This window comes from Myotis brandtii, unplaced genomic scaffold (assembly GCF_000412655.1).
Source record: "Myotis brandtii unplaced genomic scaffold, ASM41265v1 scaffold540, whole genome shotgun sequence".
Taxonomy (NCBI): Eukaryota; Metazoa; Chordata; class Mammalia; order Chiroptera; family Vespertilionidae; genus Myotis; species Myotis brandtii.
Window position 1 is genome coordinate 2,629,427 of NW_005369990.1, and position 26,778 is coordinate 2,656,204.

A 26,778-nucleotide genomic window follows, 5' to 3' on the forward strand; every position below is an offset into this window, starting at 1 on the left:
GTGGGTGGGGGGGGGGGGCGGGCATGGCAGTCCTGGGCACCACGCGCGAGTAGAGTAAGGGGCATCTGCCCTCTCCCTGGCATGAATCCTGAGGAGCCAGGGCACACTGAAGGGTGGATACCGAAAGGCACTTCCAGCTCTCCGTGCAGGTCTTGGCTACACTAGAGCCAAGTTCACATATGGAGAGAGTCCTGATTCACTGAATATCAGCCACCTGTGGAAGTCAGCCTTTGGCCAGCAACCACACTGTGAATGAGAAGACAAAAGCTTATCTGACATCTCTACAGGCCAAAGGACCTTTAGAAGAACCAGGACTTGATCTATGGGGTTGCATATCCAAATCAACTTTCACTATACAAATAAATCTGCACTCCACAGAGAGTTACTGGAAATGCACCCTCTCCCTGGTGCAGAACCAGGACTACCAATTCAGTTGGTGAGGAACCACACTGAGAAGGAGGGGCCCGGCCGGGGTTTGAATTCACTGCCCCATGACTTGCAGGTGACTTGAGGTCAGGCTTCCTGAGGAGTTAGCATGGGGCTCCCCAGGAGTTTCCCATGAAGCAAACAGCTGCCCCTACGTTCCACTCGCACCTAACACTCCGTCGGATGCCTCAGTCAGCAGCCCAAAGGCAACAACACAGAGGCTGCATGTTGCTTCATACTTTACAAAGGCTTTGATGAACCCTGGAAGGCAGCTGCGTCCAGTTTATAGATGCAAACACTGAGGTTCAGAGACATTGACTCGCCCAACACACACCTAAGAAATGGCAGAACTGGGGCCCAAGTGTGAGACGGCCTGACTCCCATTCCTCTGTTCCTCCCTTAAAACTAAACCTAGCCTCACTGCTGCCCCTGCTCTCTTGCTTTGCATGTGCAAGGCTGTCAACTTCCCAGTGAGAGGCCCCAGTATGGATGCATCTTTGTCAGCACTAGTAGTGTTGACTTCAAAAGCAAATGCAGCAGAAACTACCGGGGCCCTCCCTCTATGCTGTTCACCCCACCCTGGAGGTGGCCTACAGCTGGGGCAGACGTGCTTTCCAGTCTCAAACACAAACAACTGAGTCTTTCTGCCTCAGGGCTTTCTCTGTCCACAGGGCAGAGTGGGGCAGACTGGAAGTGCAGAATTCATGTGCACACGAGCCACCCTCAAGCACAGAGGACAAGAGTTGGCTCTCGGTGAAATAATTATGATGATGTTCTACCTCCCGGGGAGTACCCAGAGGGAATGAGCCCCAGTTGGTCACAGCAATAATGTGCTCACTAAGATGCCCTTTACTGGACATTTTTCCTCCCATACTCCCTGGGATCACCTCCCAAACCTTAGTTTCGGGGTCTGCTTGCGAGGAAACCCCAACAATAAAACAAGTATTCATGCCAGTAACAAAGTAAGCATGGCCTTTGGGTCCACCGCTAACCATAACCTCACACTACTATTCTGCCTCGATCAATTTCTTACCAGAATGATATGTACAGTTGGCACCATCCTTCCAACAGTGGGTGATTCCAGCAAAGCTATGGCCTTGCCAGAAGATGGTCAGAGAAGCAAATGTTGAGGACACTTGATTTTGAACCCGGCTTCTGTCTGTTTATTTTCAGCAGGTTATTTAGCCTCCATGGTGATCAGCTCCCCACATATGAAATAAGGAGGATGGCTCCTACCCCAGGGTAGGATTGTGAGGATAAAATAGGGCATTTGTAAAAGCAACTAGCATATAGCCTAGCTATATAGCACAAAAGTGCATCATTATCACTATTATAGAATTAACTGTAAGGCCAAAAGACACCAATATGATTTGGACAGATGCTAACCAGGAAAAAAAAAATCTCTAAAGGTAGGATATAAAGTAACAAACTTTTTCTCCTATTGCTCTATCTTCTAGCCACCTTTAATTAACCAAGCGTAATTCGAAAGCTTGAGCAAACTAACCCCTTCGCTGGTGTGGCTGATATCACCTAAAAGTTATTGGTGATACTCTGTACCAGCTCTCTGTAAGTCAATGCCACAGGCACCTTGGCTGACCTTGGCAACTTTCAAACCACAAAGCCATGAGCTACTGCACTTCTGCCTCGATCTCTGGCAATCTGGGGGAAGTGGGCAGAGGGAATAACCAGGGACCCACGTAAGATAAATGAGCTGTTGTAAGGTGCCATATACCAATTCATGCGCTCGAAGGAAGAGATGGATGGTGCCCTGGAAGAGCTGATTTACTGTCTAAGGAGAAAGTCTCCTATAGATCTTCATTAAGAATGCTAACTTCCCAAGGTTGATTTGCAAGAGTGGCTACTGTGTGGGACAAAAGATTAAAAAAAACAAAGTTTGCAAATGTCAAGGTCTTACAGAACCAATAATAGAGATGGCTCATTAAAGCTCCTCTTTTTTCAGGATGGCTTACATTTGAGGAAGGGATTATGGAAAGTGGAGTCTGACTAGCCGAAAATCAGAGAGTCTTGTATATAATAAATGGTTGTCCAAACCACATACACAGAGGATAGAGCCATTCTTCCTATAAACACTAACTAGATATAACATAACCTTCTTTAATGATTCAGAACATACCTGAGGATCATGCCATAGGGTTAACTTCTCCATGCTTCAATTTTCTTGTCTTTAAAATACTGATAACAACAGGGAGTTGTAAGAATTAAATGAGCTAATGCACATAATATCACTAGGTAAGTGGTGTAATACAGATAGTACTTTTTAAAAATCAGGGTTATTACTATGACTGTCATCACAAATTCACTAAATACTGATTAAGATTATATATATACTAGAGGCCCGATGCACGAAATTCGTGCACGAGTAGGCCTTCCTTCCCCCAGCTGCTGGCACCAGCTTCCCTCTGGCACCCAGGACCCGGGCTTCATTCAGGAGGACATCCTGAAGGACATCAGATCTAATTAGCATATTATGCTTTTATTATTAATGTATATATAATCTTAAACAGTATATATATGGTATAGGAGATTGGAATAACTTGACCCTATAAAATACAAATCAAAAGAACAAATCACTTCTTATCAATGCCCTATCAAAAGTTCGTCCAAGCCCAGCCAGTGTGGCTCAGTGGTTGAGCGCTGACCTATGAACCAGGAGGTCATGGTTCAATTCCGGGTCGGGGTACATGCCGGGGTTGTGGGCTTGATCCCCAATGTGGGGTGTGCAGGAGGCAGCTGATCAATAATTCTCATCACTGATGTTTCTATCTCTCCCTCTCTCTGCCTCTCTGAAATCAATAAAAACATATTTTTTTAAAAGTTCATCCAAAAATCCTAACTCTTACAATTCAAAACATAACTTCAGCCCATCACAGGTGGCTCAAATGAACCTTCCCAACAACAAGATCTGTGTCTTCCTTCCTTGTGCCCTGGGCACGTATCACAGTGCCTGGCATATCAGAGGCGCTCAAAGGTTCTCAGATGGAACCGAACCAATGTGCCCTTCCTCTAACTGTTAGAGTCTAACACATGGTCTAACACATGGGAGCAAAGGCAGAAATACGCTCCCTCCCTTCTTCTCAGTTTTCAATGCGAACGGCAGATACCTGGTAACTCACTGGTTTGGTACCACATGACAGCAGCTTCGTTCACTCACTTCTGCTTCCTCATTTCCCCTCCCACTGCCAGATGAAAAGAAGGATAACAAATCCTTTTAAAAGCCACGGTGCACTCTATCCCTGACCTCGCTCAGGAGTCCTGATGGTGTGTGGAATTCCCCAACCCATTCCATTAAAAGTCCATTTCATTTTTAGACCAGATGGAGAACAAAAGAATTCATCTGCTTCGTGGAGTGTGTGTAGGCGTGCATGTGACTCTCGGAGCAGGTAACAGTGTCTGGGTAAAGCCTCCCCAACAGCTTCGCAAACTCCCCTGGCCTGCTGAGAGCCACACATTTCAAAATCATTGAAACTAGGCGCAGACCCAGGGTGGGGCTTCTGTAAGTACATTCAGCCATGGACCTCCCATCTGCCTAACACCCTCACCTCCTAGTTGTTTTTTTCCTTTAAGACACCACATGTCTGAGAGGAAAAATTATGAGAGGCAAAATGAAAGCTGAAAGACAATATAACAAACAGTGTTTAAAATAGAAAAAAATAGCCAAATCCTAAAGCTTACCCTCTCTCCATCCATGTCTTTCATCAGCTCTGCCCTGATCATCAATCCCTATTCACTTTTCCCTAACACAGAATAGCATTTATTGAGAATGTTTTGAGTGCCTGCCAGGCCACTATGCATCCATTATCTCACTTAAGGCCCTTAGGTATCACCCTTATCCCTGCTGGACAGACAGAAACTGGGACTGAGAGAGGGGAAGTCACTTATCCAAGGTCACACAGCTGGAATGTGGAGGGACTGAGCCATCTGACTATAAGTCTTATGTTCCTTCCCTGGAACACCCTCACCTCCCATAGGCAATGCTTGGGAATATCTTCACAGTCCTGCCCAGAGAGGTGAGAGAAATAAATAAAGGGAAATTAGGAAAAGTAAGGAATTGATTGAGGGCAAATAAAGCAATCCCTTAGCCTTCCCTTGAGAGTAGATTTGAAGCCCCTACAAATGGAAAATGATAGCTTTTACACCTTACACCTGAAACTCAAATACGAAAAACATGCATTGTGATACCACTGTCCTCATGTATAAAATGTCCCTTCCAAGGGACATTTTCCATTATCCACATGTATGAAAGTCACTTCTCTATCATCTTCTTCACAGATCTGCAGGCTGGTGAGGGCAGATTAGAGATTCTCATCTTTGGACAAATTGGGAGAAACCCCCGGCATGGAGAAGTTGAGAGACATGCTCCTGATCACACAGTGAGTGACCTCAGGCAGTAGGGCAAGCCCTTTGACCCCCTTGGTCTCTTCTCATTTTATTTAGTAACCAGTGCAACTCTCTTGGATCTGTCTCTCCCAGCAGACTTCCATGTTTCTCAGCAAGAGCTGCCAATTTTTCTTTCCTAGATGAGCAATGAACCTTCCAAGGGTATCAAAACAAACAGTGGAAAGAGCACTGGCCCTCGAGCCAGAATGAAATCTAGGGGGCTCACGTCCCAGTCACTTACTGGTTGTGAAACCCTGGGCACAAGACTTGCAAGCACAAAGGTTTCGGGTTCCTCACCTGTAATTTGGAAGTAACAATACCTGCCCTCTCTACCTTATGGAGTTGTCAGAAAAATCAAATGAGAGAATGGATATGAAGGGTTCCTTATAAAACTGCAAATACTGTACAAATATAAAGGATTATTATTTTTGGATTCAAAAGACTTTCTCAACTGAACGAAGCCCTGTGTAGCTGGATGATCATGTTATGTTATAAATAACCAAGAAAAATGTTCTGGTTCCTGAAACAATTTTACCAGCCTGCTTGCTCCCATGAAAGGACACTGGTAGTAAAATGAATTAAATCAGCACTCTTTGCTATCTTCAGGACATAAATTGTCACTAGCAGCAGATCACTAGAAGAAGGACTATTTTCAAAGGCATACAGACCTCTGACTATAAAAAGCTGCCCTTCACTAGTCTAGAACGCAGGACAAGGGGCAAGGGGGGGGGGGAAGGAGGCTGCCTGCTGGTTTTACAACAAGAATTATCCAACATGGACTGCCTTGTCTCCAACAGTGGTTGAAAGAGCTCATATGCTAAACTCAGCGTCTTGTTAAATATTTCAAGGATGCTAATGGAACCAGTCAACTCTGTTATGCATCAACAGGCTGGCTTTATCCTAAAACCAATTATAAATAAACTTCTAAATACAGCCTTCTTTAAATATGCATTTTTTAAAAAAAAAACATATCCAACCTCCATGCCATCCGTCACCAGCACATATCTGACTCTTCTAAAACCCACCGTCTACGGGGACCCGGTCCTGCACCTCTGTGACCATTTGCCTTCAGAGTCATGGCTAGTACAGCATTATTTCTAATAACTCCTAAAGGTTCCTTTCTCTTTAGAAAGCAGAAATTCACTGCCAAACACACTGCTTCCATTCACAAGATTATTTATGGTGCTGATAATTGAATTCCAGTCACATGACCAAGGAAGACTGGGTTCAGAGGGAAAAGAACCTAACCATAATTTCTAGAGAGATCCATAAATTACTGCTTTTCTCCCCTGGAGGTTAGAGTCCTTGGATTCTTCCCTAGCATTTAGTCTAAGTTTGGAATCATCACAGAAATTCCTTTCTCTGTACTCAGTGACAAAGCTCCTAAGGTAAATCCTTTGAAATCACCCTTTGTATTAACCCCTGAGGACCCCTAGGGGGTGCATGGGAAATCCCTCTCCACATCAAATGCTGCTGTCTCCATTACAGCTCTCAGTTCCTAGGGTCTATTGTCTTAGAATCAAGGGTATAATCCTATTCCAGGGCTCTTACCCCAACGAAAGCACAGAGTCACATCCACACCTGCACCAGCACAGGACTGTGAGCATGGTGGCCACAGCAAAGGGCAGATTCTCTCATTTCCTCTAAAATTAGACTACCAGGGCATCCCCTTCATTGCTTTAAGGAAGACCTACCAAAATTTTTCTCCTAAATAAGAAATTCCTCCTCCTCCCACATCCTATATTTAGTGTTTTAACAAAGATGGGAGCTTTAATGATTCAGTGTAGCCTGCATTACAGACAGCATTTACCTGGTATTATCCTTTGGCTCAACCAGAGAAGAAATGGCACTACAGCACTTCCAAAATATTTTCAAATTATGCTTAAAATAAAAATACAATGAATAATGTCAGACTAGACGGAACATCAAACATTTTTTCCAAGAATTGCCTTCTTAAACATATCACATTTCCATTTGCTTGGCTTCTTATTTCAAGTAGATGGGTTAAACGACATCATCCTATTGTAATACTTTTAGCCTGGAATACATTTAGCATTTCAGAAATTTTTTCAACAGTCCCCTTTATGTCACAGTTTTAGAGAATATAATAAGTAGTATTTGATCAAAGACTGGTAATACACGAAATTGAGAAAGTAAATGAATCTTCTAAGCGATGTAGCCAATCTGGTATGCATGCAAAGGCCTTTTACTAAGTATGAACACAAGCACCCATGTGTGTGCGTGCACACACACACACACATGTATATGCACCCACACATACATATACACCCACACACATCACAGAGCAAAAGCAAACACTATGTTAGCAACTTAGGCATTATTTTCTATAAACTTTCTTTCCTTTTTATTTAGGAAAGAATCTTAATATCTCTCTCTTCTCTTCTTCTCTCTCTCCTCTCCTCTCCTCTCCTCTCCTCTCCTCTCCTCCCCTCCCCTCCCCTCCCCTCCCCTTCTCTCTAACTCTCTCTCTTCTCTCTCTCTCTCTCTCTCTCTCTCTCTCTCTCAAACAGAGCCCAGTAGCTATTTAAAAGCACACACAGAGACAAAGTCTGCTTCTTTAGAAGCTTATCAAGACCAAACACCTTTGCAGTGCACCATCACTGATGTTGGCACAGACTGGTGATAAGTGTCCAGCCGTTAAAAAGGCAATGACAATTTCTGCTCAGCTCAGACCATCTTCTAAAGTTCCAAAGTAAAGAAATACTTCCTACCATCCTCAGTGAAGAACACTATTTTGCAGGAAAGTTCAAAATGTTACTGATAATTACCCTTGTCATTTAGATGGGGAAAGTGGGGCTGAAGGGCTGGGGGAGCGTATTCCCAGGCAAGAGTTCAGGTTAGGTTACAGTCCTGAACGTTCAAAAACCCTGCATTGGCTGGAGTACAGGGAAAATACCGAGTGCTATGATCCAAGACCATTTACTAGCAAGCTGGGTTTCTGGGCCTATCCGAATAATGTAGGTCTTGGCCATAAATTGCCCAGGAACCCTACAGCTTCTTGGCGGCCATCTCAAGTTTTACAATATACCCACATTTACAGGCATTCTTCCTCCCCCAACTAGGTAAAAGGAAATTGTGGGAATCTGAGCAGCTGTGAACCTGTCCAAATGCCACCTACATTTTAGATCCTTTAGGGAGACAAGTGTGAACTTAAATCATTCACTTAACCTCTTCTGGGTCATGGATGCCTTTGGGAACCTGATGAAAGCTACAGCTGACAGTGTCCAGGAGTTGTATTCAGACAGTTGTCTATGCATGAGGATCCCCAAGGTAGCTGAATGGGGCCAGACAAAGGAGGCCAACACAGCGCCTACTGACACTCCATAAAATTCTGATTGCCTGACCTATGCTAATTATTACCAAGCCTTCCAAGATAAATGGCAAGTACCCCAAGAGTACATGGCAGGAGTAGTGGGAAAATATTCCTTTACATACCACAAAAGTATCATAGTGTAATGGCAAATAGCATATATTACACTACTTTTCAAATCCCAGAGAGAAAAGCCAATCTTTGCTGTTCAAATTCAATCAGAAGAAAACTGGTTTAGTCAACTACGCATTTATTAAGCAAGTACTCTGTGCAAGAAGCCAGGCTTTCCTGAGGATAACAAAGAATCATAAGACTGTTCCTATCCATTAGGAATTGAGAGCCACGTTGGGTAGAGAAAAGACCAAGATGTTGTTGATATCACAGGCCAGGTTCTAAACCTTTTGATTTTCCCAGTAAGTAGCATAATGTCTGGCAAAAACAGCCATTTAGTAAATGCCTATTGACCACTGAACATGTCTAAGTACACAAATATGTAAAACATCAGGCAGCAAAAAAGAATAATACAGAGTCCAACCACAAAGTAGGTAAGGCAATTGTATTGGAAAGTGTGGACCCCTTTCCAAAATAACCACATTCAGTTGCAGAGTCTGAAAGACTTCAGGAGGGACCACACCTAAAACACAGAATGAGGGCAGACAGGCCTTCTCTGGACAGAGACGTTAAGGGTAGAAAGAAGAGCATTCCTGGAGGGACAACGGAGAGAGCACAGTGGGGGGAGTGGGGAGAGGCGAACAGCAAAGACCAATCTGACCAGAACACAGAAGAGTGTCAGGGTGGGGTGGGGCATAAATATTTAGAATCTTCTATTCTCTACTTGTTACACAAATGGGGAATAAACAGGCTTCCGACTGTCTATGTTGCTTTTTAAGCTTGCAGAGGGGGTGGGGGACACTTAGAGTATTTATCTAAAAGCTTTCAAGATTCTCTACAATTATGATTTTTTTGCTTTAGGGAGGAATCGATTCAATTTTGTAAATAAAAGCTCCCCTTCAACAGAGTCCAGGCAGACTATGTTGAACAAGTTGCTATTTTATTCATTTAGGTTTCCCACACAGAGGCCTGATACGAGGAGCAAAAGTTTCACAGGTTTGCCATTTGTTTTATGTAACTGCATCTTGTCTCCAACAAAATTATGATAAGACAGACTTTGTTTTCTAAACAAACTTGAGGCCTTCCATAAGCAAAGGAAGCAAGCCTTGCTGCAAATGAAAGAAAGAAAGAAAGAAAGAAAGAAAGAAAGAAAGAAAGAAAGAAAGAAAGAAAGAAAGAAAGAAAGAAAGAAAGAAAGAAAGAAAGAAAGAAAGAAAGAAAGAAAGAAAGAAAGAAAGAAAGAAAGAAAGAAAGAAAGAAAGAAAGAAAGAAAGAAAGAAAGAAAGAAAGAAAGAAAGAAAGAAAGAAAGGAAGGAAGGAAGGAAGGAAGGGGAAGGGAAGGGAAGGGAAGGAAAGAAAAGAAAAGAAGAAAGTGCTGATAAGTGGGTAAGTGAAAAATATTTAACAGCCATTCATAATTAAGCTTTTCAAAAAAATGTGATCAAATCTATGGGCTCGCCCAACTGGTGTGGCTCAGTGGTTGAGCATTGACCTACGAACCAGGAGGTCACAGTTTGATTCCCTGTCAGGGCACACGCCAGGGTTGTGGGCTCAATCCCCAGTGTGGGGCATACAGGAGGCAGCCGATCAAGGATTCTCTCTCATCATTGATATTTCTATCTCTCTCTCCCTCTCCCTTCCTCTCTGAAATCAATAAAGATCTATTTTTAAATAAAAGCTATGGGCTTATAGAAAATACCAAGACTGCTATAGCCAAGGCTTAATTTTCAACCCCCTGGAAAGACATATGTAACATCAATCCAGAGGCATGAAATAGTCATAGGATTTCCCAAATATAGTGCTATTTTAAAGAACTATAACAGGAGAAATTTTTATTGAATATCTTCAAGAATCCTGGTCACAGGAAATGTTAGTGTCCATAATCTCCCCATATCACCAGTCTGGGTAACTAAAACTGTTCCTTAAAGGCTCACTAGCTGTATATCTGTTTGAGTTCATGGTATAAATAATGCTCTTTTATTTTTATTTAATCTTCCCCATTAAAAAACTAAAGTGCAATTTCCTTTAGCATTTTTCATGTCAAAAACGAGTAACTTTTCAACTCTCTCTCTCAACATACACCTATAATATGCATGCACACACAGGGAGAGGCCTCTCAAGCAAAAGCAGATGTACCTAAACTCAGTCGCTGTAGGAAAACAATGTAAATATAAATAAATTTTTTTACTTCCACAAAAGCACTAATTATTAAAGGTCTTGCCATTGGTATTGGCACTATTACATAGATCAGTGTGAGTTAATGCCACCAGCTTGTGTGATAGTTGATGCCTCCACTTTTAATATAAATGCACTTGCCAAACTTGGCTTAGACGTGTACATAAGGTAACACAGGAATCTCTTCGTAAAAAGTCCAGAGAAGGTTCCCCACAACAGCCAACCAAAGCCCAGACCCATTAGCCCTCCCATCATCCTTTGATCCACCAGGTAAATGCAAAGTATCAACTTGGCATGAAATCTTCCTAATCTTATTAAGTTTACATCAATATCTGTGTATGTGAAGAGCATCCAATATGAGAATTTAAGTAACCTTTTGGATTTGAGCTAGGGGGTTTTCCAGGCACACCCAGAAATCTACTGAAGATAAGGATAAGCTATGACACGCTTTTGCAAGATTAGAGGTAAAGGAAATGAAACGCAAAGAAAACTAAAAGGATCACAGCACCTAAAACCTGCAGATGTTTTCATGGAAAATAACACCATTTCTGGCTCACAGAAATAACAACAGGATTAATAGTTGCAGATTTGTCCTTTCTCCTCAGATCCTTTTTCAAACTACTTCAAATGAATACACGAAGAATTGATTTTTAAACCCATGTAAATTCTTAGAGACAATGCAGACTGACTTAATTATAATCAATAAATCTACAGACATTGATGCAACCCAGCAGAAACACTTGCTCCCAAAAAGCAAGGCATAAAAATCACTCCGTGGCTCCCTTTGTACGCAACACTGATATGACCTTAATAAATATTTCATTCCTTTCAGTGAATAACCAAGCATCGAGATGGCAAATTTTAATAGCTAGGAAATAATGGCATAATGACTCCACCAAGAAAAGGCCTCCTTTCGAGAAAAGTAAACTTATTCTAACTTCTGTCTTCATTTCCAAAATACACCCCAGATCAGCACAGAATCCTAAACAAGAGTACATTTATCTCCCTTTCCCTAAACAGATTGAGGCATTGCTTAAAGAGGTTTACAGGGACTTTTCCCACTACAGTAATGATAGAAAAGTCACATGGGAAAAGATGTACAATCTTCAAGTACAAGAACATTTTCTTTCCGTCCCAACACAAAGTAAGTGCTCAGCAAATATTCTTGGATTAACTGACTTTAGGGTATAGTCAGCCCATACAGTGACTCCCAGCTTCTTACATGAGTTGTAACTAGCAGAGAGTCCAAACGCCGTGGCAGTTTGGACTATTTCAATGCTAAGTGCATTATCAAACCTTTACCTACAAGTACACCCATCTGCTATTTTTCTTCTCACCCACCCAGACTGTGTGGATCTTCTGATATAGGGAAAGAGAATCAGTATGGGACATAGAGCTGTGTTCCAAAACTGAGGCAAGCCACCAGACGTACTAAGAGCCTTGGTGTCTCCATCGAGCAAACAGGGTGACGATGCCCAATTTATAGGATTAGTATGAGGATTCAAGAGAGCAAGTTTAGTGCATCTGGCACAGTATCTCTCACATGACAGGTATATGAAAACACATGATATTTTCCCATACAAATAAGTTCCCTATCCTTTCCCTTGTCTCTAAAGTAATCTGTTATTATAACTCCACTCTAAAGTAGATTTTGATATTGCATCTGGACATTATTTTCATTTTCAGTCCTAAATAGAGTGTTTAGGGTAGTAAACTAGTATTCCTCCCCCTTAAATAATTCTACAATTGTCTCGGCATAGTTTCCCTAATAAAAATCAGTTTTGCTGGAGCCATATGTACTACTATCTGTAATACTTTAAACAATAAAATAAAATTTAAAAAAATAAAAATAATAAAATAAAAATCAGTTTTGCCTGTTATGTTATAGCTGATAGTTACTGAAATACTTAATTATCCTAATGTTATTAGAGTTTCCACTAACTTGCTGGGCCTGACAAAATAATTATATGTTAGAATTACATAAATGTTGTAAAGGTTTCTATGCTTCTAGGTATTGGTAGGTGACCCATTTATCGTCCCTAAACTCTCCAACACCTTCCCGTACTAGATACCTAGAGTATCTAGTTGGTTTGGTTTGGCCTTTTCATTTTGGGTTTGTTTGATTTTTTGAACATCAAGATCATAAAAACCCAAACTTATAGCCCTGAGAAAAAATGATCAGGATCAGGCAGAAATATTTTCTCTTAATTTATATACACATGGTGGCTTCCTGAATTTGCCAAGGACATTAAAGAACTGCTAGCTCAGCAATAAGCTGTCAAAGGTGTAAGCAAAAATATTATAGGTGAATCGACTGGCTGGAGTCAAATAGACTAAATGTACTAAAGGCTTTCCTCTAGTACATACTTACCTATGATTAAGAGTTCTTTAGCCCTAACCGGTTTGGCTCAGTGGATAGAGCGTTGGCCTGCAGACTGAAGGGTCCCAGGTTCGATTCTGGTCAAGGGCATGTACCTTGGTTGTGGGCACATCCCCAGTAGGAGGTGTGCAGGAAGCAGCTGATCGATGTTTCTCTCTCATCAATGTTTCTAACTCTCTATCCCTCTCTCTTCCTCTCTGTAAAAACATCAATAAAATCTATTTTTTTTAAAAAAAAGAGTTCTTTAAACTTCCAGAATTCTGGAGTTTAAGTAACTAAATATATACCTGGTTTGGTAGCATTTCAATTATAACCATATGTATATAAAACATTCTTTCATATAAGCATTCTTTTAATCAGCTTAAACGTCCGCTTGTGTAAAGCATTTTGGAAAAGTTTCCCAGTGTTAGAGTTAAATGTACTGATAAATAAAAAGACAGGAAAGATTTCTGTCCAATAAAGGTTGTCATAAATCAGATCACAATGATTTCTAGAATAAATATTTATTTTAAAATAAAAACAATTAAAGGAAAATGAAGTTTATCCATAAGTTTAAAAAAGAAAGAAATATATATGGGGTAATTTAAATATTTTATTGTAAGGTTGTAATACAGGAATAACATTAATTGGTATGTTCTTTTCTAACTCCTCTGCTAAAACTCTAAATAAACTTTACCAAGAATTAAATAAATTCATGTAATGTTCCCTCAATAGTTTGCTCCCTGTTAGCAAGGTATACCCCTGGTATAATGCAAAAATATTTGATTAAAAAAGAAAGCACTGGCCTTCCCCCAAATGATACTTATTTTATAATGACCAAACCTGGAGACTTTCGATACATATTGGAAGGTTCAGGATCTCCAGGCCCTACATCTGGGTTTCCTGCTGAGTTGGCTACTGTGGCAGGCATGCTCCCTGGCAAATGCCACAGCCATTCACAGCCTCCTCATCACTGCCCACTACAGGGCCTGGCAAGCTAGATACTCATTTCCCCCCACTTCCTTGCAGTGCGTGATCCAGTTTTAACCAGTGAATCATAAGAAGATGTCACCTATATAATTTCTCATGAAGTGTTTCCTGATAAATGGAACAAATTAGGCTAGCATGACCCATATCACCCATCCTCTGCCTTGAACATACAGATGGCCACCATAACATGATGAGAATTATGAAAAATAAGTCAACAAATAAAGTGTTAGGGCAGAAAAATGAAAAGTGCCTGGATGCTTGTTGGTATGAGTGAGCAAACAAGCCAACACTAGTTACTACCTCTGGACTTAACAGTTATGCAAGAAAAAGAAATCTTTGTTTAAACCACTGCTTTTTGTTTTTTGCAGCCAACAGCATTCTCAAGATACAGCTGCCATTATTTAAGACATTTATTAATGCATATGAAAATATGGAGGCCCAGATTCTTTTTAAAAAATAAAAGAAAGAAAGAAACAAGGACACTGAGCCCAGGTTTCACACAACACCCAATACCAATTGACTAGAACTAAGGGGCCTTTCCATGGGACTCGCTGACTTTCAGATGGGGCTTGGGCTCTCCCTGTTCACTGCCTACTTCACTCCTTTAGTTACCCCTCCTCCTGCCATAAGCATCTGAATGTGAGATCCTACATCCTGTATTCAGCCTACAAAAATATATACTATGCACTATAAAAACAAATGACCTTTATAACCAACAAAATATGTATTTTTTTGCTTCCTAGAATCGAGGTATCTGGCTTAGACAGTCAAGGTCTCAGTTATGAAAATATATGTTCTTTTGATGACTGCTAACTTTTTCAACAGGCACATAAGATTTTGGTTTACACACCTACACAGAGAGGAGAAAGACACCATATCACTACAGGGCTACATAATACTGGTTAGGGCTAAAGACAATATGATGGTGATGATATTATGAGAGGCTCAGCAGTGTATGAGATGCTTTACAAATACTATGCCACTTAATCCAGAAATAAAAGTATTAGGTAGATAATACTACTTTATCTTTAAAAAATATATTTTTATTGATTTCAGAGAGAAAGGGAGAGGGAGAGATAGAAACATCAATGCTGAGAGAAAAATCATTAATCAGCTGCCTCCTGCACGCCCCCTACTGGGAATTGAGTCTGCAACCCAGGCATGTGCCCTGTCCAGGAATCAAATCATAACCTCCTGGTTCATAGGTCACGCTCAACCACTGAGCAACACTGGCCGGGATACTTTTATTTTTTTAAATAATGAAAGTAAGTCTCTGAGAAAGTAACTGATTCGAAATCACAGAGTTAACAAGCAGTGAACAGAAACTCTGAATATAAGTCTTTCTTACTCTAAGACATATACTATTAACCATAGGTTATACTGGTTCCCAAAGAAGAGACTAAAATATCTGATGTTTTTGAGAAACATTCTGTAAAATTTCTCATTCCTATGTAACTATATTCTAACATGACAATTATGTCAAATATTTGATTTTTAATACCCATTACTATAAGGCCTGATTCCGGTACAGGATTTTTTTTTTTTTCAAAAGGCACTTCCTTCTTAAGTGTAACTGACCTGGTACAGTAAATTCTCAAGATTCAAAAGTGACTCATTTCCAAAGCTCCACACATTAGCAGCTGGTATTATTCAATCTGAGATTTAAATTTATAATGTACTCTTGATAATGTACTCCCAATACATTTTTCACTTCTCTATCTCTTGAATGACACAAGATAAAAAGATCTTTAAGGTATAAATATTTTATATAAACTTTCACTCTGTTTTTTCTCAGCCATTTTCCATTTGCAAACACTAGACATCATGCAAAAAAAAAAAAAAGAGGTTGAAAGAGTTTTATGGATTATGTGGGAGGTGCTGAGAACTGCGTATCCATTCTGCTGTGGCAGCAGACACCACAGCTACCGGCCTCGGCCCTTGCTGGGCAATGAGAATGCTCCACCCTAAATGGAGTCTGATTCAAAGCACTGTTTTTCCATGGGGCAGAGAGTGGGCTGGAAGGGAACAAATTCCTGGCATCATCTATGATGATAACTAAGTTTGTGCAAGGCCCTAGGTGCCAATGAGACCCTGGGACTGGGTTACTTCATTCAGCCAGAAGGGCCACAACACAGCCACTCCTCTCAGGCATAACACAGAACAGCAGAGGCTTAGCCAATCGTTTATAATGTTCAAGGCCTTCCTCTCACATTGGTAAAATGAAGAGGTTGGCCCGTCCAAGTTTTAGAAACTATCTGCACCGACTCCCCAGGGCCTTGCTGCTCAAACCGTAATCAGTGTATGTTTAACACCTCACGAGTTTATTAAAAATGCGGAGTGGTGATGAAAAAAACTTAAAAAAATAATTAAAAATGCAGAGTCTCAGGCCCCACCCCAGACCTTCAGGATCATACTCTGCATATAACAAGCTTCCAGGTGATTCCTTGCCCTAGGGATCGATTCCAACTCAGCTGCCTCTGGAAGAAAGAACAGAAGGGCCAACGCTAACAGAGATCCAGTACTCCCACACTTTTTCGATATTGATAGATAGATAGATAGATAGATAGATAGATATAGATATAGATATAGACATAGACATAGATATAGATATAGATATAGATATAGATATATAGATATAGCTATAGATAGATATGTGTGTGTGTGTATATATATATGTATACACACACACACACACACACACACACACACACACACACATATATCTTCCACATGCATTAGACTCTGAAGAAAAGATCCCTGTTTAAAGAAAATCTGAAACCACTGGATAAGATGATCTATAAGGTCATTCAGAATTGCAGATATTCCATAATTATATGAATTTGCAAAGCTTATATTTATCACTTTAAGGATGACTTTGTTTTCCACACTAACTCATTTTAAAGAGCTATATTCTATAATGTGAAACCAATATTCTTATACGCTAAAACATAACTTGATCTTTTCCCAAAGGTATCATTAAGAACATGAGTTACACAAAAGTGTTCCATCACAGTAAATACCCAAAAAATATTTAGGAATATTAGTATACAGGACATTTGTGTGTGCTTGTGCATGTGTGTGTATATATAAATAAATATGCATATATTTGCTAAAATGCATGTACTGACATGTATATGTGTATCTGTATATATTTATGTATGTACACATATATACATGTATGCACACATATGCACTGTATATACATGTTTTATATTGCACATATACATATATATACATACATGTGTGTGTGTGTATAGGGGGGAGGGTCTCAAATTACTATCCATCTCGACCTCATATCTGCTCTACTTTCAAGTGTCTCCATGTCTTCTCTCACCATTCAGCTTGCCAGCTAACACCTCTTGTTGTGTCCACTTTCTAGACTCAAACAGCTGTCCACTAGAGCTTATTTGCTGCTCTGGAATGAAAAATCAGACTTGTATAGAAGTTGGTAGGCTTCCTTGAGGGTCTCTTTTGAATATAAAGATCATGAGCTTTAGTGCTCAAACTTGATAAAATCTACTTTGGATGATCTTAGCTACCATTTACTGAGATACTATGAGAGGCTAGGCAGTGCACGGGGTGCTTTACAAATACTATGCCACTTAATCCAGAAAAAAGTATTAGGTAGATAATATTACCTTTACTTATTTATAAATAAATAATTGGAGGATGGTTGTGCTTTCCTTCTAGTGTTAAGGTATTTTCCCAACTGTACAAACAGAAAACAAAAGCGCAGGTATGTGGAGTCTAACCGTAAATAACTTTAAGGAAAACACGAATTTGACTTTCTCAGTTCTCATCTCTCACCAACCTACCTTATGCAAATAGACTGGTGATCTTTGTGCCAGTGCTTGAAATGTCTGAAAATGTTAGATGGGGCTGTGTCATGATGCCAGCTACCAGGGGAGCAGAGGGGAGAATAGAAGAGAACCTCCTCAAGCTACACGTTCTGTCTCCATCAGCTTTCACAGGCCACTAAAGCTGCCTCCAAAGCTGGGATAAGCCAGAAAGGTGTGGGTCAATGTGGTTATCATCGGTTCTGACTTCCAGGGAGGTGAGGCTTAAACCCCCAGGGGATCATCCCTCCTTTCTACATGCTCTGTGAACACCCTTGGAGCACATCAACTCCCAACTCTTCCTATGAGAAAGGGAGTTTCTCTAGATTGCACCGAAAGGCATCCCTGTGGCTAACCCTATAAAGACAGTGCTGAAGTATCCCGTTTCAAAGTTGGATGACACTTCAGAGTGGTTCTCAGAGTTTAGCGTGTATCCGAACAACCTGAAGCACGTGTTAAAAACAGGTTGCTGGGCCCCAGCCCCAGAATTTCTGGCTCAGGAGGTCGGGAAGGGCAGAGAAATGCAGCCAAGTTCCAAGTGATGCTGCTGCTGCTGGGCTGGCGACCACACTTTTGAGATCCTCTAATCCAGGTCAAGCCTTTATTTTACAGATGAGACAAGGAAAACCAAAAGGGTGAAGTGACTGGGCCCAAGGCACAGAGTGGGTGAAACAAGTATCGATTCCAGTCCCTCTCTCCTGTCTCACAGTTCAGGGCGCTTCCCATCACAGAACAGCTCACGAGGATTCGATGAAAGGTATTCAAAGAATGTCTTTATCTATAAACAAAGATCTTTGTTGTCTTATACTTACATAGCCTTTGAAAATTTCATCTACATTAGCTCATCTGACTCTATATTATCCCTGACGAGGTAGGCAGAGCAAAGATTAGCATCCCTATTTGGGAGACTAGGAAATTGAGATGCAGAGTTGTTAAATAGTATATCCAAAGCCACAAAGTTAGTTAAGTGCTAAAATGGATGGGCGTGGTCTGAGGTGCTTCAGCACGGACATTCCAGAAAGCTTTTCAGAAACGCAAAATCTCAGACATGCTACAGACCCAACTGCATCCAAATCTGCAGCTTACAATATCCCCAGCCGATTCATATGCACAATAAAGTTTGGAGAGCATTGGTTTAGATAGGCCTAGAATCCAGGCCATCCAATTCCAAGACGGATGTTTTTTCTCCCCTCTTTTCTCTCCCTCGCTGAAAGTCCTGGTCAGTGTCATATTTTGATTAGTTTTCCAACACAGCCTAAGTAAGAAGTTAACTCTCACCAGGTAAAGGACACTCACAGTGTTGCCCTTAAAAAAACATTAAACTAGGTTAAATTACCTTTCTTACGAGTGTTGGTAATTCCTCTGTAGTCATTTTCTTGACTGATGTATAGACCCCTATGAAATGAATCCTCTGAGAAGAAGATGGGAAAAAAAAACAAGACAGTGATCAATGGATTCAATTAGTTACAGTATAATTCTACCGAGATGAAAAAAGATCAAGATGCAATGCAACTACTCCAAGGTGGCTCAAATACTTTACCCAGAAAGTACACCATTTCTTTCCCACATTCTTCCTGAACTATTAAGTTCAAGAAAGCACAAAACAGCTGCTCCTAAGACACCGGGGAAAATAACCACAATAAATGCAAGGCTCCTCACAACTGGAAGTATTTAAATTCTCTTTTAAAGGTCTAGGCAAGATGACAACTGCATTTCTTCACACACAGGAAGTGTTACGCAGACCAATTTCTATAATGACGGCAAGTAAACCCCTCTCGCGACATACAGTCAACCAAGAATGAACTCAGTGGTTGCTGTCAGACCACAATTTTGAAACATGTATGCAGGTTTTTCCTTCAACTTTTCAAATCCGTTCTTTTGATTGAGAGTCTGTGTTGAACAGAAAGCAGAATGCTGATACGGTGCACCTGTGCAAAGCTCCTTACTTCAGCATTGCAAAATGTAAATTCAAGTGATTTCTTTTATAATATGTCAATCCCAGGTATTTAATAGATAAATATAATTTCTGCTAATTTCAGAGTTGCTTTGTGAAAACACATGATTAATCAGGGTAGTAAGATTCCAATCGTTAAAATTAATGCTCAGACCCAGCTGGTGTGGCTCAGTGGACTGAGCATCGTCCCATGGACCAAGAGGTCCTGGGTTTGGTAACCAATCAGGGCACAAGCTTGGGTTGTGGGCTCGATCCCCAGTAGTGGGCATGCAGGAGGCAGCTGATCAATGTGTCTCATCGATGTTTCTAACTCTCTCTCCTTCTCCCTTCCTCTCTGAAATCAATAAAAATATATTAAAAAATAATAAATAAAATAAAATTAATGCTCAGGGCCCATTAAATTTTTAATGCTTTTAAAGCTATAAATAAAGAACATTTCAGATTTAAAAAAAAAGAATCAACCAATGAATGCATAATAAGTGGAACAACAAATCAATGTATCTCTCTCCCTCTCTCTCTCTCTTTCTCTCTCTCTCTCTCTCTCCTTCCCTCCCTCTCAAAAAGAAAAAAATTAATGCCCACAACACAGAAACAACCAATTATAACACCTTAGTAGGTCAGCATATTAAATAACACAAAATTTGTAACATAAAATTACTTTAGAAAGATTCCCCCCTCTATTAAAATGTTTCTTTCTAGTTTAAAAACAATGTGTTGAATTAATAAAGCTGATCAAGTGATTAATAGAATCCACAATCTTAATCTTATTATTTTCAAATATGAAAGGGCTTTTCTGCCAAGAGCCAATTGCCTCCATTTGCCTAAGAACAATAAAATCTGATTGACTGTGAGCTACCTACGCTGAGATAATTTGGCATGGGCATACCTTTAATTCTCCTTGCATTTCTTTATCAAGATACACAAAGCTGTTAGTGGTTTATCCCTCTGAAACCTGGGGATCCGTGTAAACAACTTTTAACAGTGGGATTGCACATAAACAGTTTACAGAGCACTGTGGCATAATGCAATTCAGAGTTGTTCTTGATTTAAAATGTTTAAAGTCCAACCACAGTGTCAGTGTGCCCAGAGAAATCTCTTATAAAAGTTTTCACACTCTGCTGGGTTAAGAGACAGTGGGTATTAATCCCATGGCTTCTACGCCAAGCTTCCTTTTTGTGGTCAGCAGAGAAGCTATGTGGTTGGTCTGAAAGAGTCCAAAGTCTTTTTTCTGTGTTAAAACAAGGGAAAGTGGGCCGGTTACAGAGTAAAAGAAAAACCACAGCCAGCTCACTCTGCTGCAGCTTTCCCCTTAAATGTGGCCTAGAGCTATTCTGCTTTCCAAAAAAAGGTTTAATTTAAACCATACACAGTGCTGCAGGCTGCCACGTTTCCAAACTCGACATTGCTCTCTAATCTGTGCACTTCAGAACCAACACACTGTTTCCAGCGGTACTCAGACGAGCGCTAATAAATAAAATATCACTGCCCATCCATTACTTAATTTGATAATAATACACCCTTTTTTCCCCTTCCTCTATTGATGTTATTCTAAGTGCTTATTCGAGTGTGTTCAACTGCTGTAAACATCACCTCTGAAAAAAACTCAGTCTGTTCTCCTCTGGAGAGTGAAGGGAAGGGGAACTAAAGTAAGGAAACTTAGGAATGCTAGCGAGTGGGCCAGAGCAAGGAAATGGCCACTCTGTGAAGAGATTGTGTTTGCTGCAAACAGCTTCTTGTCTTTGCATTTAAAAATAAAAATAATGTTTGCTTGCTTCCTCCTTGGATAGGACATTCCAATCTGTGCTATTATTCGCAATGTCACAGGCAAGCACACAGTCACCCCAGCTCACAGCTACAGAACAGCCACGTGACCAGCCCAGGTCTCCGGTCATCGGCGTGGCTGGTGCCGATCACCCACCGGCCTCGGTGAACAGAATGAAGGCTCCGCAGCTGGGGGGCTTTAATTTTTTGCCACCGTGTATTCACTCGCGTGTTCATTAAGAACTCCAACCCCAGCGGGAAGTCCGGCCGCACGGTTTTCCATGCGAGTTGCCATGCTCTATTATACATGACACTTGTCAATTAAAGAGGAAACCCTTTTAAAGCAAACTGAAGTTAAGCTGGTACTTTCTTCAACATCTGATTTACCGCTGCTGTTATCGTCCAAAAGGAAGTTTGTTTTAGAACAATGATAGCAGTAGTAATCCTCCTATTTCAGTAGTGAGGGATTTAAACACATTCAGGGCACTGGGGACCAGTCAAAAGGTTTCTTTCAACAGAACTATGTATTTTCAGTAGTCAAAGGAAGGTCTTACTGATGGGATAACTGCCAAGATTGGACAATTTTTCAGCCTAACAGTTTAGAGAATATCATTTTAAACTACCTGGTATAATACAAATGTGGCACAATAGATCAATGCAATGAATTCTCTACAGTCAGTAAAATGCTCTCCCAAATAATGGAATCCATTAATAATGATTACTGCCCCCATGCCTTTACCACAAAAGTAATGCCCAATGCTACATCTCAATGGTCTCTAATAAATACACACAAGTCCCACAATAAGAACATAATCACAAGATGGCAAATGAGTGCAGATTCCAGCGAGAATGCAAATTAAAAAGCCATTATTTTACCTTGTAATAAGCACGTTCCTTATCTGTAAAATGGGGCTTAGAGGAGATGATCTCTTAGGCCCCTTCCAGCTCTTTGAGCCCATGAGGGTTTAAAGTTTTCTCAAGGTTTTAACTCTTAATGCACTCACTATGGGACTACCACCAGCACACACATAATAACTAATGCTAATAAGAGTCCATGAAACTTTTGCAATGAAACTTTAACTTGGATTGAGCTGGAGGGGAAAGGAAATGTAAAAGAGATTTCAACTTCAGATTTTTAAAGTTGAACAATATTTTGTTTCCTAAAAAACTAAAAGCACCTTTGGACTGGTGAAACATACAACTTCCTGGAAATGTAAGTAGGTGACCCAACATGCATGGACACACTTACGAAAGAATATCTTTAAACTATATTTCCACTATGTCCTAGCTAATAATGACAATTAGTGTTTGTTTATTCTGTGACCAACATGATAAATCCTTTGTGTGACTTACTCTCATTTATTCCTCACAACGAGCTATTATTATCCCCATTTTATAAGTGAGGAAACTGAGGCTTATGGAGATTTAAGCACCCTTTTGAAGGTGAGGATTGATTAAGGAAACAAGGCAGAAATAAACCCAAATTAGTGGAACCCCAGGGCCTAAACTCTTAGCCACAATGCAGACACTGCTGCTTCTTGTTGTTGTTAATTGGATCCATGTTGTAATCTGGTTAAACCCAGTGCTGTCTTCAAAGCCCTTTACTCTCACTTGATGTTGACTACTTGAAACACCAAAGATCAGGCCTCAAGACTGGCTTACATGTAGCCTACTTCTCTGCTATACATCAGCGATTTCCAACCTTTTTCATCTCATGGCACACATAAACTAATCACTAAAATTCTGCAGCACACCAAAAACTGTATTTTTTGCCAATCTAACCCAAAAAAGGCATAATTTTGATTCATTCACACCAGATGGCTATTGTTGTGCTGGCTGTTGTCACTTCTTTATTTGACAATCTAAGGAAAAAGAGGTCAGTACCCCTGACTCAATCATCAGATAGTGCATGTTTTAAAAATTCTTGCAGCACCCCAGTTGAAAATCACTGCTACAGAGCTTAAATTTGTTCTATTTAAATATTTGTTTTTAAATTATCAATCTACAATATTCACCAACAGCCTGAATTGAGGTGTGTTTTTTAAAGTATTCTCCTTAGCTTGGGAGTCAAGTGTCAAATTGTCTCCCACTCCTTTTAACAAGCCTTTAAAATACTCTTTTAATCCACACCCAAGGGCATGCTTACAGAGAGGAAGGGAGAAAGAGGGAGAGAGAGGGAGAAAGAGGGAGGGGGAGAGAGGGAGAGAGGGAGAGAGGGAGAGGGGGAGAGGGAGAGAGAGAGAGAGAGAGAGAGAGAGAGAGAGAGAGAGACGGTGTGCCTTGACCAGGGATTGAACCTGCAACCCAGGCCTGTGCCGTAACCAGGAATCAAACTGGCAAACCTTCAGTGCATGGGATGACACTCAACCAACCATCACTCTGGCCGGTCAAAATACTCTTGACTAAGGTGAAAAAATGTAGCAAGGGCCTAGAGGTAAACTTATATTAGGTAGTTTCTTTCCTCTCATAGAATGTAAATGCCAAGTTTTATAGAGACTTCCTTTCCTAAACTGTCCAATAAGGAGACAATTTAATAGACGTGGACTGGCCCTAGCTGGTTTTGCTCAGTGGACAGAGCATCGGCCTGAGGATTGAAGGGTAGGATTCGGTTCCTCTCCCATCCTCTCTGAAGTCAATGAATATCCTAATAAAAGCCTAATATGCAAACTGTCCCGACTGGGAGACCAAGATTTAGACCACTGACTGTGACATGTGCTGACCACCAGGGGGCGGCGCGGAACATGGTGGGCGTCAGCGACACAGCGCTGGCAGTGGGTGGCACTAGAGGTGCTGCCAGCCCTGATGGGCCTCACAAGAGTGGGACTGCAGCAGCATGGTAGAGCAGGTAAGCTGGCAGCGCCAGGCTAAGGCAGGTGAGAGTGGGGGCCCGATTGCCCTGCCGATCACCCCCGCAGATGGTGACTGGCGGCGGCCAGAGGGGGTTGGGGGGGGCTACCACCAGGCTCCCAGGCGCTGAGGGAGCCGGGCAGGGGTCCCAGCCCCAATCGATCGCTCTGCAGGCGGGATGGTGGAGCCGGTAAGGGGGCAGCACCAGGCCAAGCTGGGGTGCCAGATGGGGCTACAGGGCTGTGAGGCTGGGGGTGCGAGCTGGGGCTGCGAGGCTGGGGGCAAAAGCTGGGGCCAAATCTCAGCAGGCCACCCCAAGGGATGCTACCCATGCACGAATTTGTGCACTGGGCCTCTAGTAAATAAATAAAAGACATGGACTGCAGAACGAACTCATGGACATGGACAACAGTGCAGTGATTATGGGTGGAGGGGTCGGGGGAATGGAGGAGGGTATGGGGAATAAATGGTGATAGGAAAAAATAAAATAAAGAGGGGGAAAAAAGATGTGGACTATATATGTAGACCAGTGATGGCGAACCTATGACACGCGTGTCAGAGGTGACACGCGAACTCATTTTTTTGGTTGATTTTTCTTTGTTAAATGGCACTTAAATATATAAAATAAATATCAAAAATATAAATCTTTGTTTTACTATGGTTGCAAATATCAAAAAATTTCTATATGTGACACGGCACCAGAGTTAAGTTAGGGTTTTTCAAAATGCTGACACGCCGAGCTCAAAAGGTTCGCCATCACTGATGTAGACCAACCCTTTACTTGAAGCTTTGAAGAGAGCAACTCCTAAAAAAATAAACTGAGCACTCACCTACAGTCCTTGGGACATCACATGTCTAAAAAGCAGGAAGACCTTGGAGCTATGTTTAGAATATTAAAACTTCAACTAAAACTATACACTTGTCCATGAAACAACTGCACAGGCCTGCTAAAACCTCAACTGACTGCTTACACAGAAACTACAACATATTCTCACTGCTGATGGCCCATTTCTGTCTGTTTGCTTTAAAAATGGGAAAGTAAATTAGTTATTAACCAATGCAGTTTGTCTAGAAGACAAAGGCTTTCTAAATATGAAATAAAAAAAATAGTTAATGTTTTATTGATAATTGGAAGTTAGAATTAAAATTATAGTCAGAAGCATCCCCAGCTAACCTAAATCTCAGACCCTCACCATAACAACAAAGCAAAAGATCATGTTATAAACATATAATGACAAAGAATAATAAGCACAGGCCATACGGGCAGATGCCTGAAGCAGGCCGCTGATGCAACATGACATCACAGGGAACGGTGGGGACTGTGGCAAACTTGACAGTCCAGATTCCACCTAAGGGTGTTCAGATTCCAATGTTTGGAAACACTGTGCTGGCAGCATTTAACTCAGAGAACAACGACTGACCAGCCAGCCCACTCAGTTCACTGACCAGGAGATCTGTTTTTAGAGAAGGAAAGTGACTTGTCTACATTCACTGCCTGGAATCACTGCCCACCTTCAACAACCACGGCAGGACCAGCCAGGAAGTTTCCCGATTCCCATCCTTTACCCTAACCCTGTGCTTATGCTGGGTGAGGCCGCCTGGTAAAAGCAGGGCATCCAAGACAAATGACTTAAGATCCCTACCCTCACTCTCCTTCCAGTGGGATACACAGACCAGGAAACAAACATTACCATACAGCAAGGATCCTACACTGATTCTCTGCTCTCATAACTTCCATGAGGACACAGAGGTGAAGAGAAGCCAGTTCAGGGGGTGCGCTGCTCAAATTTAAAGTGTTCCGTCTTTGTAGACATGTGCTACTGGGCCATAATGTGTCTGGACTTTATTATTTCCATCTTTAAATAAACACATTCCTCAAAAAGGGGGGGGGGAGGCTCAGATCATGATACTCTTGGAAAGTCTAAGCCCAAAAGAACTAAATCTCCCAAAATGAGACTTTGTAATAGAAATTCTGACAGACCTTTAATGATGGCAGCACTACGGGGCTTTGTCTAAGAAAGCCCTCGTATTTTCAGTTTAGATCATTGTTTATAGGATGCCTTGCAAGGATTGTATTTGCAAGTGCCTGCCTGAATCAATGAGGTGAAGTTTGACATAAGGAAGAGAAGTGCAAAGCACACCGTTTGAAAAAGCAGGGATTTACCTCCTGGGGTTCAGGAGGCCTGGAACCCAGGACTTCAGGCAGTGAAAGATGCTTTTGACTCCTCCACTTTGTAGAAAAGGTTGAAGTTCAGTCTGGCGCAGTGCAGCATTCCACAAGACCTGCTGCCTCTTTGAGCAGGCGATTAATCTCATGATCGATAGACCATATGATTAGGCACTAATAGCTGATAGGAGGAGAGAATAAACAACCATAAATTTGCTTTGTACTGAGTAATCCAAGTGTAAGCAGGGTCATTTAATGGTCACATTGGGTCATGCTACCAAAGGGGCCATATGGAATAAAAATGGAAGATACATACATTTTTAAAGATCTTCAATTATTAGCTCGGGGTTATGGGACCAGGATGGAGCTCTCTGAGAAACACCTATCAGTGTAGTATTGTTTGGCGACAGATGAAAAGGTTTC

The 26,778-nt window shown here is 41.2% G+C and overlaps 1 protein-coding gene across 11 annotated transcripts in view; it reads right to left on the minus strand.

Moving 5' to 3' along the window:
• The window catches only part of NFIA (nuclear factor I/A), a 571,713-nt gene that overhangs the window by 276,041 nt on the left and 268,894 nt on the right, over window positions 1–26,778 (minus strand). For 6 of the 11 annotated variants that reach the window (XM_014549245.1, XM_014549244.1, XM_014549243.1 and 3 more), the window contains exon 3: window positions 18,963–19,037. The exons of the other annotated variants lie outside the window; for them this stretch is intronic. In XM_014549245.1, the coding sequence (XP_014404731.1) occupies window positions 18,963–19,037 (75 nt within the window). The remainder of the gene's footprint in view (window positions 1–18,962; window positions 19,038–26,778) is intronic. 11 annotated transcript variants of the gene reach the window in all.